General features: G+C 41.8%; 1 protein-coding gene across 5 annotated transcripts; it reads right to left on the reverse strand.

The window, feature by feature from the left end:
* Nucleotides 1-541: 541 nt before the first annotated feature.
* rhot1b (ras homolog family member T1) lies at nt 542-14,357 on the reverse strand. Of its 5 annotated transcripts, none has more exons than XM_050045246.1 (20): nt 13,993-14,357; nt 12,863-12,921; nt 12,641-12,722; nt 12,419-12,462; nt 12,271-12,324; nt 12,063-12,115; nt 11,459-11,567; nt 8,715-8,816; nt 8,360-8,458; nt 8,123-8,231; nt 7,913-8,033; nt 7,404-7,488; nt 6,837-6,982; nt 5,682-5,782; nt 5,177-5,307; nt 4,861-4,944; nt 3,727-3,849; nt 3,411-3,613; nt 1,515-1,602; nt 542-759 (listed from the first exon to the last, which is right to left on the reverse strand). In XM_050045246.1, exons 1-20 carry the CDS (start codon nt 14,027-14,029, stop codon nt 583-585), a joined length of 2,007 nt encoding a protein of 668 aa, XP_049901203.1. In that variant the 5' UTR covers nt 14,030-14,357; the 3' UTR covers nt 542-582. The 5 variants fall into 5 exon arrangements, with proteins under 5 accessions (XP_049901203.1, XP_049901205.1, XP_049901204.1 ...); XM_050045248.1 differs by having other exon boundaries at nt 1,480-1,602; XM_050045247.1 differs by having other exon boundaries at nt 542-762; nt 1,480-1,602.
* Nucleotides 14,358-15,412: the final 1,055 nt, after the last annotated feature.

The following is a 15,412-nucleotide window of genomic DNA, read 5'->3' on the forward strand; positions in this document are numbered from 1 at the left end:
CATAGAGACATCTGCTCATGAATGAGAGGCTTGTGACATCATGTGAAGTAAACATTAATGGCATCCTCCTTGGCTGAGCTATAAGGTTAGCTAGCTCAGTGGTGCTAGGTGAGCTAGCAGTAGATGTAAGTGTCCTTCTGCATGGTGATACAGTTTGTGAGTGTAGTTTGTTAGAGAGAAACTAGTTCTACACGAAACTGCTCTGCGGATTATCTTAAGCAACCAGGTCATGACTTCTGGAAAGAGACATTGCTGTTAAATTTTTCAAACGTATTTTTTTGGCGCTTTGAGCACCACAAGGCAAGTGCCATCTAGTTCCATCATATGGGAGAGAACGCAGACATCTCTACGGCCAATACCTCAAGCACTCTGCAACTCACACCAAAACAATCTAGATCGATAAACAGCACTACAGCTAAGAGGGAAAATATGTCATTTTGATTTTGGGTTGAACTGTCCCTTTAGGATACAGAACCAGGACACATTTTCAATAGATTAAATACCAAGTGGGTAAGCCTAATGCTGTGACAGGTCATTTCAATAGATTAAATACCAAGTGGGTAAGCCTAATGCTGTGACAGGTCAAAATAGCTCTATATGTACCATGGGGTGAAGAAGGTTGGACCAGGGTGTCCCGAGGATCACCGTGGTTTGAGCAGCACTCTGTACATGGCGAAGCCCAGCACTGCAAACACCGTGGCCCCGACACTTGCTCTGAGCCAGAACGTCGAGCTCTTCAGGTCTGTTTGGCTTACATGTCTGCTGAACAGAGAGAAGCAGAAACCGAGAGGTAAATACAGAGACAGGGTGAAGGGAAGGACAGTAAAGAGATAAAGAGACGAGGTGTTGCTGAGAAGGATGATGTCAAAATAAATAACATGTACGTAAAGAAAATAAGAATGAAATGACAGAACAGGGGTGCAGCCTTGAAACATCGATATATATGCTGGAGAAAAAGTCAGTCAAACAGATGAGGGACATGACGGATTGTAGTTATGACATGAGAAGACAGGAACAGAAATCAGCTTTGACATCTCTGTTAGATGAGACGGCTGAGCTTCAGTGACATGAGCAAAGAAGACAGCAACAAGGAAGTTGACACCGACTGAATGACAATGGGACTCAGATCAAAACAGAAAAGTACATGCTTTCAATTCAACTGTAGTATAGACGCTCACAAGCAATATAAAAGAAGGCGGACAGAAAATGAAGATATCAGAATGGTTTCTTAGATGGAAAATGACAAACTCAAAGGACTCTGACAGCATCAAACAAGAGGACAGGAAAAAAAATATAGCGGGAAATTATGATGGAGAAAATGCGAGTGACTGGTTATCTAATTTCAGGGAAACTGTTGGCTAAAGATATAGTTTTGCAAAGAAAATGAGGAGAAATGAACGGGAAAAGCTTGAGGCAATGACGTCGACAAAGTGAAGCGATCAGAGGTAAAGACAGGGTTGTAAAAGACGTAAAGAGAACCTTCGGAGTACAACAGCGTAGAGTTTGGCCCTGACCGTCTGCAGCAGCTCAGAGTTGAGGAAGTTCTGACACATGCAGAAGGTGCACCGGTTACAAGTGCACATACAGCGCAGCCGGGCGTGGCTGAGGAGAGATATGGGGAAGACAAACACCAACACCACAGTTTATATATCAAACACCCAAAGATGAGGAAAGGTAGAGCTAAAAGATGCCACCACCATGAAAGGAGTAGCTTGTGGCTCATCACCTGAGAGCCAGAATCCATAAATGACAATAAAATAGATAAGCCTTACTAAAATGAGATGCAATGGGCTTATTTAACTATTTGGAAGAAGGAATGAGGTGCACTTTAACTTTAACTTATTATTGTTGTGATCCTGTCAGAAATCATATGTATTACAGCCCCTTTAAACAGTAACTCCAACTAGGAATATAAGTAATTTTCACAAATCGAAAATACTCTCCTCCTGCAGGAGGTTGTAACAAATATTTGTTTAGACTGAAACACAACTGAATCTTAGAATAGTAGTTGACTAGGCTGTGGATTATACACATGTAACTATGTAACCGTGTGGTGTTCAGAGAGGCTCTGTGTGTCGACAGCGACACTGCAACCTGACTGACTGCAGGAGTGTGAGCCTCTGGGAGAGATCAACGCAACTGCTCAGCAGGGAAACCCGCCTACCCACAGTGCAAAACACTGTGGCATCAGACTTGAAAGCAACAAATCCAGAAGGCAGTGAAGTGCATTAATGTGGACTGAAGTACATGGTGTGTGACACTGGCACTGACACTGACACTGCAGAGAGCAGGAGCAACCCCAAGGGAGCAGGTTTATCCTGAGGCATGGAGTAAAGGCACAGACATCACACGCAGTAAAGCTTTAAATTCAAACTGTAAAATGATAAATAAGGTGGACTGCAAAGTCAAACAAGATATCACATCTACCGGTTTCAGACAGGGTTTCCTGACAATTATGACCAAGCTGCAGAATTGAATCTCACAATGTACAGGAAACACTAATTAAAACTGACTATTAAATGACTATTAAATGATTAAAAGACAACTCTGTCTGTTTAAGAGCAGCAAACAAGCACTCAGTGACTGAGCAGCTTCATCACCTCAGGCCATACGAACAAAAACAAATGTTCAGATGATCTGTCACTGAAAATTTACAGGACCGACTGGCTAGTGCAATTTTCCACAGACCCAGGGGGCTTAAAAAATGTATCATGTGAAGACATAGGCAATTATAAAACACAGGCCCTCTGTAATCTTTTGAACAAAATTGCAATGCAGCTGCAGTTACCATACTGCAACTCCTTTTTTTACACTCTTAGGGAGCAAAAATGAAAAGTCATCATGTGGTAAATGATGATTTGCACTAACCATCATATCCTAACATTACAGTTTTTCATTAGCTGGTAGGTTTACCAACAAGACAAAGCTGCCTAAAACCAATACAGTAAAACACTGAAGTCCTGCAATAAATCCTACCTTGATGAAAGATATACTTTTCAGTTTTTATTAAAACTGTTGTTTATATCAATGAGGGTATGGTTACTAATAGGGGTGGGAGAAGAAATCGATACAGCAGAGTATCGCGATATTTTTGTGTGGCAATACTGTATCGTCACACAGCGCTAAGTGTCAATTTTTTATTATTTAAATAATCAATATGATAAATACATTATTGATTAAACTTTTGGTAGCCTACTAGAATAATGTATTCCAATGCTTTTTCAGTCCAACAGGTGCAGTTTGCGGGTGTGATAAAAATTTCAGCTCCAAATACACTAGTTGGATCCATTTAAATGGCTTGTTAGTAATACAGTAAAATCAGTAAACTCTGCCACCATTTGCATCACCTAGTGTGCAAAAAACAACAAGTGCATGTTTAACAAATCTACAGCAAGTGTCTCCATACTTACGGGTACATGGCCATAGTAGTAAGTTTGGTGTAGATGTCTCTGCTGGGTGCTGCTGCTGTGTTACAGGTGAAGGACTGGGGAGGTGGCATCTTATGCCTCCTACAGAACTCCAGCGGACTGCAGCCGTACATCTGTTTAATCTCTGGTAGATCTGACTTTGCCGCTATCATCATACATGGAATCTTGCTGTCCATGAAGTATTGCTGAGGATGGAAAGAGAGGGCGATGAATGATCGAGGTGAAGATTAGAGATGTGTGCGATTAGTAGACCATCCCTAAGTAAAATGTTATTTGTCTTTTGATATAATGTACACACCTTGAAGACTTTGGCGCAGTATTCAAAGGAGTACGGGTTGCTGACATCATAGACCAAGCAGACAATGTCACAGGCCAGATCAGCATCAGACAGGTAGTCGAAGTCAGGGAACACTTCATGAAGCTGAGAGGAGAGGAGGAGAGGAGGGGAGACAGTTAGAAGAACACTGCTAAGTTTCAATATTAGTCACCAGTGAGATAATGTATCACTGTAGTCAGCTCTGGTGGCCTGGTTTACTACAGACATTAGGTGACATTTTCTGGCATTTATGGATGGTGAAAGAACTGCAGGGAGAGTTTGTCTGGCTTTAGTCTTGCCACTTTATTCTCTCTACTTCTGGAGGCAGAACTGTAGCTCAGCAATAACAGCTGAGAGTGGATATAGTTTGACCAGCAGGACTTCTTATTAAGATACACACAGGATATGGATTAGTCTCCTGTTGGGGATGTTCAACAAAGAGAAGCACATGCTGCTGTTTTAATGATGCAGCAGCATCATGAGCAGCTATAAAGACTGAACCACACAGGAGCATCTGTACTCCAGTTGTTACAGAAACCAAGTCACTGTGCTGCAGGGTGTTTCAGTGTGGACGCCAGCACAGAGGGAGTGCCAACAGAAAAAAGTGCACTTGATGTGTTAAGTGCTTGAGTAAACGAACACTATGTTTAAACAGCGCTAGCGACGTAACACTATTTCAACTATTATGGTTGATTTGCTAAACATATCTGGCTTGAAGAAGTGTTAATATGGGGTTCTATACAACTAGCCATATTTCAGTTATGTGTTTCAACACAGTTGGCTTTGCATTTGCTGTTATAGGTAAGCAGTGCAATGCGAATGCTTTTATCAAGTAAGTAGAAATGCTTGCTTGAGAGGAGAAGTGGGTGAACGTGATAAGAAGCTTATATAAACAGCAAGGTAAGCACAGCCAACGTCAGGCTGGGCTGGCTGGCCTGTCACAGCTGACCTCATAATAGTGATGCAAAGAAATAAAAAAATATGTCTTTTAATAAACAGAATAAAATTATTACATAAAACTTAAATGAACTTCTTTTAGCACTGGAAAAGCTACATTATACACAAGTCGTGATTTAAAAAAAAAAAAGTAGTATTATCAGAGTTTTTGTAACTCACAAGAAGGTATTTCTCCTGTCCGTAAACATAGGTTGTGCTGATGGCATAGTAGGATCTGTGCTCCTCTCTAATTGTTTTTTGGCGCTAAGAGGAGAGAAGAGAGGAAACATCATGTAAAAGCAGATCAGGACATGAAACTGACTGTAAACTATAAATGCATGCAGTAATGAGAAACAGTTTGTCAGTTGATACTATCCAATATTTGCAAGAGATACTATACAGTACAAGTGTAATCTGTTTCATTTAAATCTGCAACACACTGTGAAATTGTGAGGGCAAAGTGTATTCATCATTGCTGGTGCTGATTTCTGTTTACCATGAGGTTTCGACCCAGGAAGGCTTGGAGGAAGCCGCTCTTGCCGCTGCCAATGTCTCCGAAGACATTACAGCGGAAGACGCTGCGCTGGGTCTGCTTCTTCTGCAGGTCAATCTTCTTATCTCTGGTCACTGCAGGGGGGGAACCACACACACACACAGGCATCAGAGGATCAGTTCAGACTGCGGCTCAACACAACACATGCCTGCAGTCAGTCGGCAGTAGCATTCAGAGTCAGCTGTTGCTTTAACCGTCCAATAGTTGCTGTTATGATGGTGTTGATTTACTTTTGTGATTACTGTCACAGTGACTGTAGGGTAAAATAGTTCAATGACACATACGAGGATGAGCTAATGATACTGAATAATGCTCATGTTTAAACATTATGATGTATGAATGTATATGACAAGAACATATTGTCATTTTTGTGGGAGTGCAATCAACTTTTACATGTGTACAGATTTACAACTGAATAACAAAAAGAAGATGCGATTGTGTGATTCACCTGTAATTCCTGCTGCTTGGGACTCCTGCTCAGCAATTATTGAGTAACCAAGGTAACCCAAATACTCCAGGCATCGTTGGACATCCAGATACGTTGTTAACCTGAACAGACATAGGTTAAAGGCAAAAGAAATATGTACACGCAGACAGGGAGATACTTGTACATTGGTGTTTTCCTAACAAAAATGACGAAAATAGTTAATAAACTACAAAAAAAAATGTTGAAGGCCAATATTTGCAGAATTCTAAGTAAGTTTGATACCTAGCCCTAGTAATGGTGGCACAAGTTTTATGTCTTTAGACAAATGAAACAACTGATGGCATCTTTGCACCATCTTTTCAGCCCATTCAGCTCAGTAGCTACATGTGAGACACAGTATCTTTTTAATACCACCACCAAAGGACACCAAAGTGAGAAATGTCCCGATTCCACACATACTGGCATTAACTTAAAGCTTCTGTAAGCTACATTCAAAGTATTAATACAGCAGCAAACCACAATTTGCTTTGAGAAGATATAGTGGAGTAATGACCTCCCATGCCTCTCTTTGTTGTAATCTGAGCTTCTCTGTGGTTTGTTGAGGTAAGCCGGTCCAGCCCTACACGCATATTAGTGCATATGTCTATCCCACTAGCTACCTCATCAGCGCTGCTTTGCACTGCGCTCATACTGCGGATACCACTGATATCAGTACGGCAGCGCTGTGAAAGCGTAGTGCCCATCTGTTTCCCCCGTGGTTCACACAGTTAGCTCTGTCAGCACAGATATTTAGCACTGTGTATGGAGTTAGCACTGTTCGCAGCTAGGCACCGGCTTAGCTACCTCCATGTTGAAAACAGTGTCCACATGACTCATACTCTCTGAATGTGACATAGAGCCCCTTTAAAGGAGCTCTATGTTTAGAAGTACAAAGACACGACGATTAGCTAGCTAGCAGGATACACACACAAGGACTAACGTGCACTAGCGACTGAGCTGGATACCACAAAATAAGAACAGAAAAGCTCAGATAACAACACACACAGGGGGAGCATGATATCGTTCTCTGTTCAGCACGCCATTACTCCTCTATATCTTTACATAGCACAAAGTAGTTTGCTGCTATATTAACGCTCTGAATGTCACATACAGAGCCTTTAACTAATCGTCACTTACGTCCACTGGGAGAGATATCCCTGGTAGGTGATCCAGCCCTGGTCATTAGTGCAAACTGTGTTATTGACATCTGGACCCCAGGGCATGTACGGAAAAACATCAAACAGGTCCCCCGTCTCCTCTGGTGACAAGGCACAGTCACGGTCCTGAGACACACAAAGGTTGGTTACTGTTCAGGACGGTGAACTATGGCAAAATGTGGAAAATGGTGTTCAAGGCAGGAAATATTTCAGATGGGATACAAAAGATGAGATTAACTGATGCATTTCTAGCTGAGAAAACAAACATGACTGAAGCACTCATTCACTGTTGGACAGTAATCACAGCAACAGGAAGGAGATTATGGTGCAAGCTGCCACTTTCACTCTTTGACTTTCATTGTAACCTCACGGCTAATTCTCCTGTCAATCCTTCCACTGTGACAAGACGTTAGATCACGCCTCAGCAGGTGGTCAGCATTGGCTGTAGGAGTGTATTTTGGTTTTGTGTGGTGTCCCCGTACTGAGCAGCTTTCGGTAAAAGCCTTTACAGGGCAGAGGCTAAAGTAAATACAGAACAGGATTGTACCTTGTCATGTTTGTCAAAGACGCTCTGGAGGAAGAGGTAGGCATTGTGGTTGAGCTCCGTGGTGCAGCATGGAGGAACTTTCAACCTAGAGGTGGTGAATATTTCAAAGTAAATGTTGCAGTCAATGGGCAGAATGCAGGATTAACACAGAAAACATTACTGCAAAAGATGCAGTAGGAGCATAAATGTTACACTTCACATAGGAAAGTGGCTCAGTAGTCAATAACTAGAGTGTTATATCAAGTGCTGAATCCAGAATTTAATTTAAGGGCTCAACAACCCTGACAGCTAAGGCAACAAAAGTGAAAGACAGATGTTGCTACACCATCATGATTGTTTAAATTGAATCAAAAATGGAACACTGTCTTTGAGAAAAATACAGCATTACCCTAAAATGAGGTGTCTCGCATCTCTAAACACAGTGAGGGAAATTATGATGCTTTCAATAAAGGGATGCACACAGGATGGAGTAGGTGGTGGGTGTCTAAAAAATGAAGACTGAGACTCACGGAGGGAAGAGGTAGTCCTGATTTAACTCCAGGTCGTCGTCGTACCCAAACCTCCTCAGCACTGTCCACGTTGTTTCATGGCGACCTCGTTGGATGAACAGAGTGTGGAGGAACAGGAAGCCTGGAGAGGAAAATCACAGTCAGGAGTAGTGTGCAACAAGATTTTTTTCTATGTTAAGATAAGGAGGCGGCCAGTCCATCTGTTCCTACCTTTCAGAGTGAGTCCATTGTCACACACTCCGTCACTCAAATTCTTCCTCACCACATTTTTTACATCCTCCAACGCCTGAGACTCTAGCGGGGTGTTGAAGCAAGTCCTCTGTAGGCAGTCAGACAGAAACATCTTTGTTTGTTTTTGTAGCCAAAAAAAAAGGCCCTGTGAGGATTGTACTTTGTATTAAACCCACTGTTAACTTTCTCAGCTACATCGATTATCACCTGACTTACCTGGAAGAAGTTGAGCTCATTGTCATTGAGAATCCCATCATTGTCCAGGTCAGACACTTTAAAGATTCGAGTCAGGGCTTTGACACAAAGTGGCTTCATCTGGGAATCAAAAAGGCAAAAACAAAAGTGACTTCAACACAATTGATGTGATAATTCACCTTCTGAAAATTCTGTAAACCCCAATAGTGACATACTTCATTTTTAGACTGAACTGTGGGCTTACAACAACCAAAACATTCAAATACTACATGAGATGTCTCTGTAAAATGTAAATTCATAGATGTAAAACAAGCCGGCAACCACTGCATCGCACAAACAGTGCTGCAGAATTCACACTGTATATTTCCGCCCTTACATCTTTTTTCTCTGGACAGTAGAGAGGACCTGTGGGGTGCAGGACTGCCTTTTGAGCGTAGTAGAACAACTCTGAGATGTTCTTCAGGTTCTTCGCTGAACACTATAAACAAACAAAATAAAATAATATGAAAAAGAAGAAGTGAGTTTGATCATGTGTATATTGTTTTTTTCAGTACATTCTTATTGCATATAATAACCTTAACGCCTTTGCAACCTTGTGAAAATACAGTGTCCCAGCAAAGTAGGGCTGTCCCTGTTTACGTAGCTGTCTGTGTGTGTGTGTTTGTGTGTGTATGTCTGTATATACTGTAAAGTGTGTGTGGGAGCTAAGTCAGGGCCAGACAAGGTATTATCACACAGGATCCGTCTGAGCGACACGCCTGGTTTAATTAACCAGTCTAGAAAAAACACACTGAGTGAAGCTCATGGTTGGTGTCACGTATCAAATCCTCTTGTACAATTGTTGTGCTTCCTGCTTGTGAATACTGTATATAGTTAACATGTGCAAAATATAACGTCCATCATAGAAACTTTAAAAGAGGGCAGCGATAGCAACACTATTGACAAAAGGGTCAATTAGGGTTAATGTATACGAACTCAGAGAAAAATCAATATTATTGACAAGATTATCTAAAGGCTGCAGGCTTTCACAGTTTGGCAGCTCACCAAGTTTAAAATCACATTGTTGAGACCTGACAAATAGATATATCGTATAGGAGAGGCATGTGTTCAGTTTGGCTGATCGTGAGGATCATAAACCTAAAGGCTGTAGTGAGCTTTCTATAAATGACAAGAACATATTCTTTATTTAGTCCATCTGCTTTTTGTAGATATTCTGTTCCTATATTGTTCTATGTAAACAGTTGAAATAAATTGAATGCACATGAACTTAAAGGGACAGTTCAGCCCCAAATTTAGAAAACGTGTTTTTCCTCTCACCTGTAGTGCTATTCATTAATCTAGATTGTTTTGGTGTGAGTTGCTGAGTGTTCGAGATATCGGCCGTAAAGATGTTTGCCTTCTCTTCAATATAATGAAACTAGATGGCACTTAGCTTGGGTTGCTTAAAGAGCTGAAAAAAATACATTTGAAAAACTCAACAATGTCTCTTTCCAGACAGAGACAGTAGCCCCTTTTTAAACAGGAATTGTGCAAATTTGCAGGAAAGCCCAATCAGTCTTTTTTCAGCATTGGCAGTATAAAAACAAAATCGGGGAGTGCGGCAAAATGCCGCCTACCTACTTTTGTTTATACAGAATGCACCTTTTTCGGGGCAATGGGGGGCGTGAGCAAGTAACAAAACGTGTAGCTCAGCGTGTGACATAAACAGTGACGTGGGAGGGAAGCCGCGGCTGGTCAGTCCTTCCGCGATTCTCTCGTAAGTCGGCCCGTTCCTCACCGTTCCCTTCACCTGACGGTTAATGGCCTCTTCCTTTACGAGGGCAAGGAGGACACGCAATTCCTTGTCTCCCCAGTTGCTCATCTTTACTGTGTCTGTCAGGTTTGCGTTTCTCTCTTGCTACTAGCTGCTCGCTAATTCCTGCTATCAGCTGTTTCCTGTTTATCCACCGCCAGTGGGTCACACGTGCGCCGTCATCAACAGCTCCTCCCACACGTCATCAACAGCCCCTCTCGTTGCGGAAGGCCGCCTCGGCCTTTTTAAACTAAAAGGGTTCCACCAATATGACTACCCTACAAGGTGGAAAATTGGGCACCTCAGAACAACTCGTCAATCCAGCTCTGTGTGTCTAAACGCTCGCAGCTGGCCGGCAAAACGGCCCAACATTTGCGGAAAATCTGGCAGTGTAAAAGAGGCTAGTGAATACTCAAAATAATCTGCAGACTTTGTTGTGAGCAGTTTCATATAAGAACCAGTTTCTCTCTAAGTGTGCATCTACTGCCAGCTCACCCAGCGTCACTGAGCTAGCTAGCTTTACAGCTCTGCCGAGGAGAACGCCATTAATGTTTCCATCTCATGTTGTCACCAGCACAAGCCCTTGTCCATGAGTAGATGTGCGCTTTCTTCTGTGCAGTGATACAGTTTGTGGGTGTAGATCGGTTGAGAGAAAATAGTTCCTACATGAAACTGCTCACAACAAGGTCTGTGGATTATCTTGAGTAACTGTGTTGTGATTTCTGGAAAGAGACACTGATGTCAAGCTTCGGTCAAATACATTTTGGGGTGCCATCTAGTTCCATTATATTGGAAAGAAGGCAGACATCTCTGCAGCCGATACCTCCAACTCTCGACAACTCACACCAAAACAATCTAGATTGATAAATAGCACCACAGGTAAGAGAACAAATTAGTATTTTTGATTTGGGGGTGAACTGTCCCTTTAAGCGTCTCCAATGGGCTGATCAAACCCTTAAAAGCACAGCAAATGAAACAAATAAAGTCTGGATATAAACCTAAAAACACTCCTGTTCCTCTTGGCTCCTAAGAGTGTCCACCCAACAGTTATTGTTGAAAAAACTTCTTCCCCTCTTTGTTTTGTTTTATGATAACAGAAGAAGAAATTGATTTCCATTTGTGTTTATGTCTCTTCTGACCTTGTGTACTGAGCAACACCTCTGTGTCTGCCCGCTGTCTGAATCAATAGCAGCATTGCTACTGCATTACTTGAATATGGAAGTATTTATCAGGCAAATCCAAACAGACCATCACTCACACACGATTAACTTTATGGTTTTACTGTTCGGATACAGTAGAAACTGTAAACAGAGCGGTCGCTTTCTCACCTCCACACAAGTCTCTATTTCACTGTGCCTGTTCATGATGGGCAGTATGGTCTCCATGCTGCTGTGTTCCACCAGGTCTGACTTGTTCCCCACCAGGATCAGAGGAACCCTGGACACACCAACAGCACACACAGACAGTGTTGTATCAATACTAATAAGAACTTAACTTTAACAGATGTAACATTAAGACTGAAGCAAAGGAGTACTTTTCTTTTTATTCTTTTTATATATTTTAGTGTCTTCCCTTCCATAAAAGCAGTGACTCATTTCAGAGTGAAAACCTAACAATACAAAGGGCTGAATCTGCTGACGTGAAATGCTGCATTTCCCATGCAGCGCCCTGCTTACAGAGAAGCATTTGTGAGACTTTTTCCACCCTGTGACTGTAGGTCAGGGTTTCAAACACTAGCAGAAAAATTCCATGATTGGCCTCTGGCTACAGAAAATGGTCTTTTGAAAGACTTTCCATTGGGCTGATCATGCATTAGGAGCCTGCTGTGCTCAAATACAGGTTGAGAAAGAGGCACCTTCTTTGCCCTATATTTCACCATCCAAAACTGAGCGGACAAAGAAAACTCTGCACTATTTTTAAACAAGTTCGCACCTGCTGTCCTTGTCTGTGTTCTCAGTAATGAGGGGGATCCAGTGGCTCGTCACCTGTGGAAAGCAAAAGGTAGAAAAGATAGAAATGCGAAACATCATCACCATTCTGAGAGACAGCTTCTAATTTCATGCGTCACAGCCTCACAAGTTTTACTGTTTAACTGCAACACAAACAAATTATGGAAATGGCGGCCACAGAGGAGGCTCACCTTTTCTATGGACTTCTTGTTGTTGACAGAGTAGACAATGCAAATCACATTTGCCTATGGGAGAGACCAACACAGACGCCCATTAGGCTTTTACTTGAACTCAGCACTTCTGTCTAAGTAAACAGGAAAGCATAATGTAGTGACTGACCTTGGAGATCTCCTGAAACAACTGCTCATCTGTCTGCTCGGCCTCTGTGGGGGAAAAACAGGTGTGCTACAGTTAAAACCAGGAGAGTGTTCTTCTTTCTTTGTTGCCAGGCAGAAACAGGTGAAGACAGGACTTTGTATAGTTATGATTTTATAACAAACGTCACCGCAATTTAATGCAGTTAAATCTAAAAACAAAGAAACAGTCATGTGCTTTAAGTACCTGAATAGTCCACAATATGTGTGGGAACTCTCTCTGGTGTCACATCTGCAGGTATGGTGATTTCCTCAGCTCGGTAGGGAACCTAGGATGAAAACAAACAATACAGTCTTCAATAACACACAGTGAAACTCAGCTAAACTCCACAAAAGGCAGACATTGAGCATGAGACAGAAAGGCATCATCAAGGCTTCCACCATCTGAATTAATAATCAATATCCATACCACATTTGGGAACTCCTCGCTGACCAGGGACATGATGAGAGAGGTCTTCCCCACTTTGGCTGTCGAGGGAGAAAGAGAGAAGAGAGTTAAAATAAGACTGATTGTTCTGTTGACCTTAGCAAACACTCCGCCACATTTGCTTGCAAACCCATTACAATTCACATTAATATTTAAACTGTGGCGACATCACTTATTAATTTTACATGAAAATAACTGTCACTGAGCTTAACAAGCAACTCAGGCCATGTGACTGGGGCACAGATTTCCACTACAACAAAAAAACCACAGGGCAATTTTAATGGGTGTGTACGATCTATGAATTATAGCTTTTATATGGGCTGTGTTTTAAACTACTGGGCTTCTCCATAACTTACTCTAACTGAGGAGGAGACCTTTAATACAAACTTTATTCCTAACTGTTCTGTTAATTGTGAGAAAACAACATAACTCCCAGAATAAGCTGGACTTCCTGTGGAGACATTCCCACAGTGTGAAGAAGGAAGAGTCTGGGAAATAAAATTAACCGTCTGTCTGGAGTTTACTTCTGTAAATTCCATGATATTCCACTAGATCAATGACCAGAGGAAACTGTAATAGTCACCTGACAGAGGTTTTTCCCCCCTGTAAAATGCTACAAATGCTATATATTACATTAAAAGGTATCTGCAGATTGTAGTGATTTCAGTGTACTGGTTAACATGGAAAACATGGGACAGTCAGCTTACAATATCTGTCTATAGGTTGAGACCTTAAAATGGATTTAAAGTGAGCACCTTTTTCTAGTCTATGTGCAACATGCAATGAAATCAATATATATATATGTACTGTTTTAAAAAGCTGCAGCAGATGCAGGGTATTTTTAATTTTATTTTTACAAGAGTGTCCTGACCACTGGGATATACAGCATATCACTGCAGACAGACCATTTAAAACAGCATAACACAAAACAAAATCATAGGTGAAATGTAAAGGACTGACTGAACAGCATGATGGTGAGACAGTGGTGTGACTGTCAGCATCACATGCCCAGCTGGTAGCATCAGTGCAGAGGGAACACTAAGGGCTGACACTGCAAACAACCACCACTGACCAACACACTGTAAATGTAAATGTATAATAGCTTTACTTACGCTCCCCCACTAACAATATCCTCACGTCCTTGCGCATCCTCTCCGGCGTCGACAAACTCGGTAATGTGTCTTGTGTGAAACATTTATGCTCCTGTCTGGATGAAGGATACAGCCAGGCAGCTCTCCTCGGCCTGGCTCGCTTGCTAACGGCTACGTTCGCATGTCAGCTCCGGTTTACGCTGGTTCAAAACAGACGGTTGTATTACACCGTTAGAGAACTGAGGGACCTGTCTGATATCCGGGATACTGACAAGGTGTTTTTATTAAACTACACCTGCGAGGCTCAGTCAGTCTGTGCTCCTGCTGCTGCTGCTGAGTTCAGCCCAGGTGGTTAGCTAATCTTCACACAAACTTGACTGTTATGTGACCGTTAGTGGGCGCTCGCGGGCTACTCTCCGTCACGCGCCTCCTGACTGTGAGGGCGAGCAAAGATCGTATATTATTAACTGAATCACGCGCCCATCCACTCGTCCCGCAAGTGAGAGCTCATGCAGTGTTTCAAAAGTAAGAATATAATGACAAATTAAGATTTAAAATTAGAGATAAAGGAAGTACTCGTATATTTTATTTTGGTAAAGATTTCACATCAGTAAATGTGCAAAAATATTCACAGCTAAATGTGTTTTTATTAAATACTATACAATTCTAGTGATTAAAAGGGGAGTATGCAAGTAGCCTATAAAGTAGGATGATTTTTAGCTAAATACTCGAGTATGGCAAGAATACTTCAAAACTATACTTGAGTACAGTACTTGAGTAAACGTACTTAGTTACTTTTCACCTCTGCTTAAAATACAGACCGAGCTCTCAATCTTTTTCACTAGCGCGATGACATTTCTGGTACCAGGAATATGGCGCAGAGTGAGACATCTTCCCGTTTTCCCCAGCTCAACAGCGCCCTTCAACCTGCTGTCAATCAGTCTATGCTGTCAACACGCGCCACAGGCAAAGATACATATTATAACAGCGGAAACCATATGTTTTGCATAGTGAGTGTATGAAGCGCACATTTATTTCAACATGTAACCATAACATGAACGGAAATGGTAAAGGCCCATCTACTAGGCATGCTCTTAAGATGAAGTATGGCTGTATCATGCAGGCGTTGCTTTTATCTTTAGCTACAGTTTCATGTGCTTTACAGTATTAACATAATTGATCACAATTAATGTGTGTGGATGTGGGGGCCTGTGGCAGATGTCTGTTTGGCGTGGTTGGTAATCCACCTTTGCCTATCACCATAACCTGATCATGAAGGCATCCAGAGGCACATCTGCCATGCCTAATATAATCCTCAACTGTCATGTGTGATTTGAAGAGGAATATAGGGCACATACCTCTAGAATTTGTAAAACACTTAAAGCATGACTCAATTGCGTACTCAATTTATTAGAATTATGAAAAGCTTTTAGTTTCACAT

The sequence above is a fragment of the Epinephelus moara genome, chromosome 5 (genome assembly GCF_006386435.1).
Source record: "Epinephelus moara isolate mb chromosome 5, YSFRI_EMoa_1.0, whole genome shotgun sequence".
Classification (NCBI taxonomy): Eukaryota; Metazoa; Chordata; class Actinopteri; order Perciformes; family Serranidae; genus Epinephelus; species Epinephelus moara.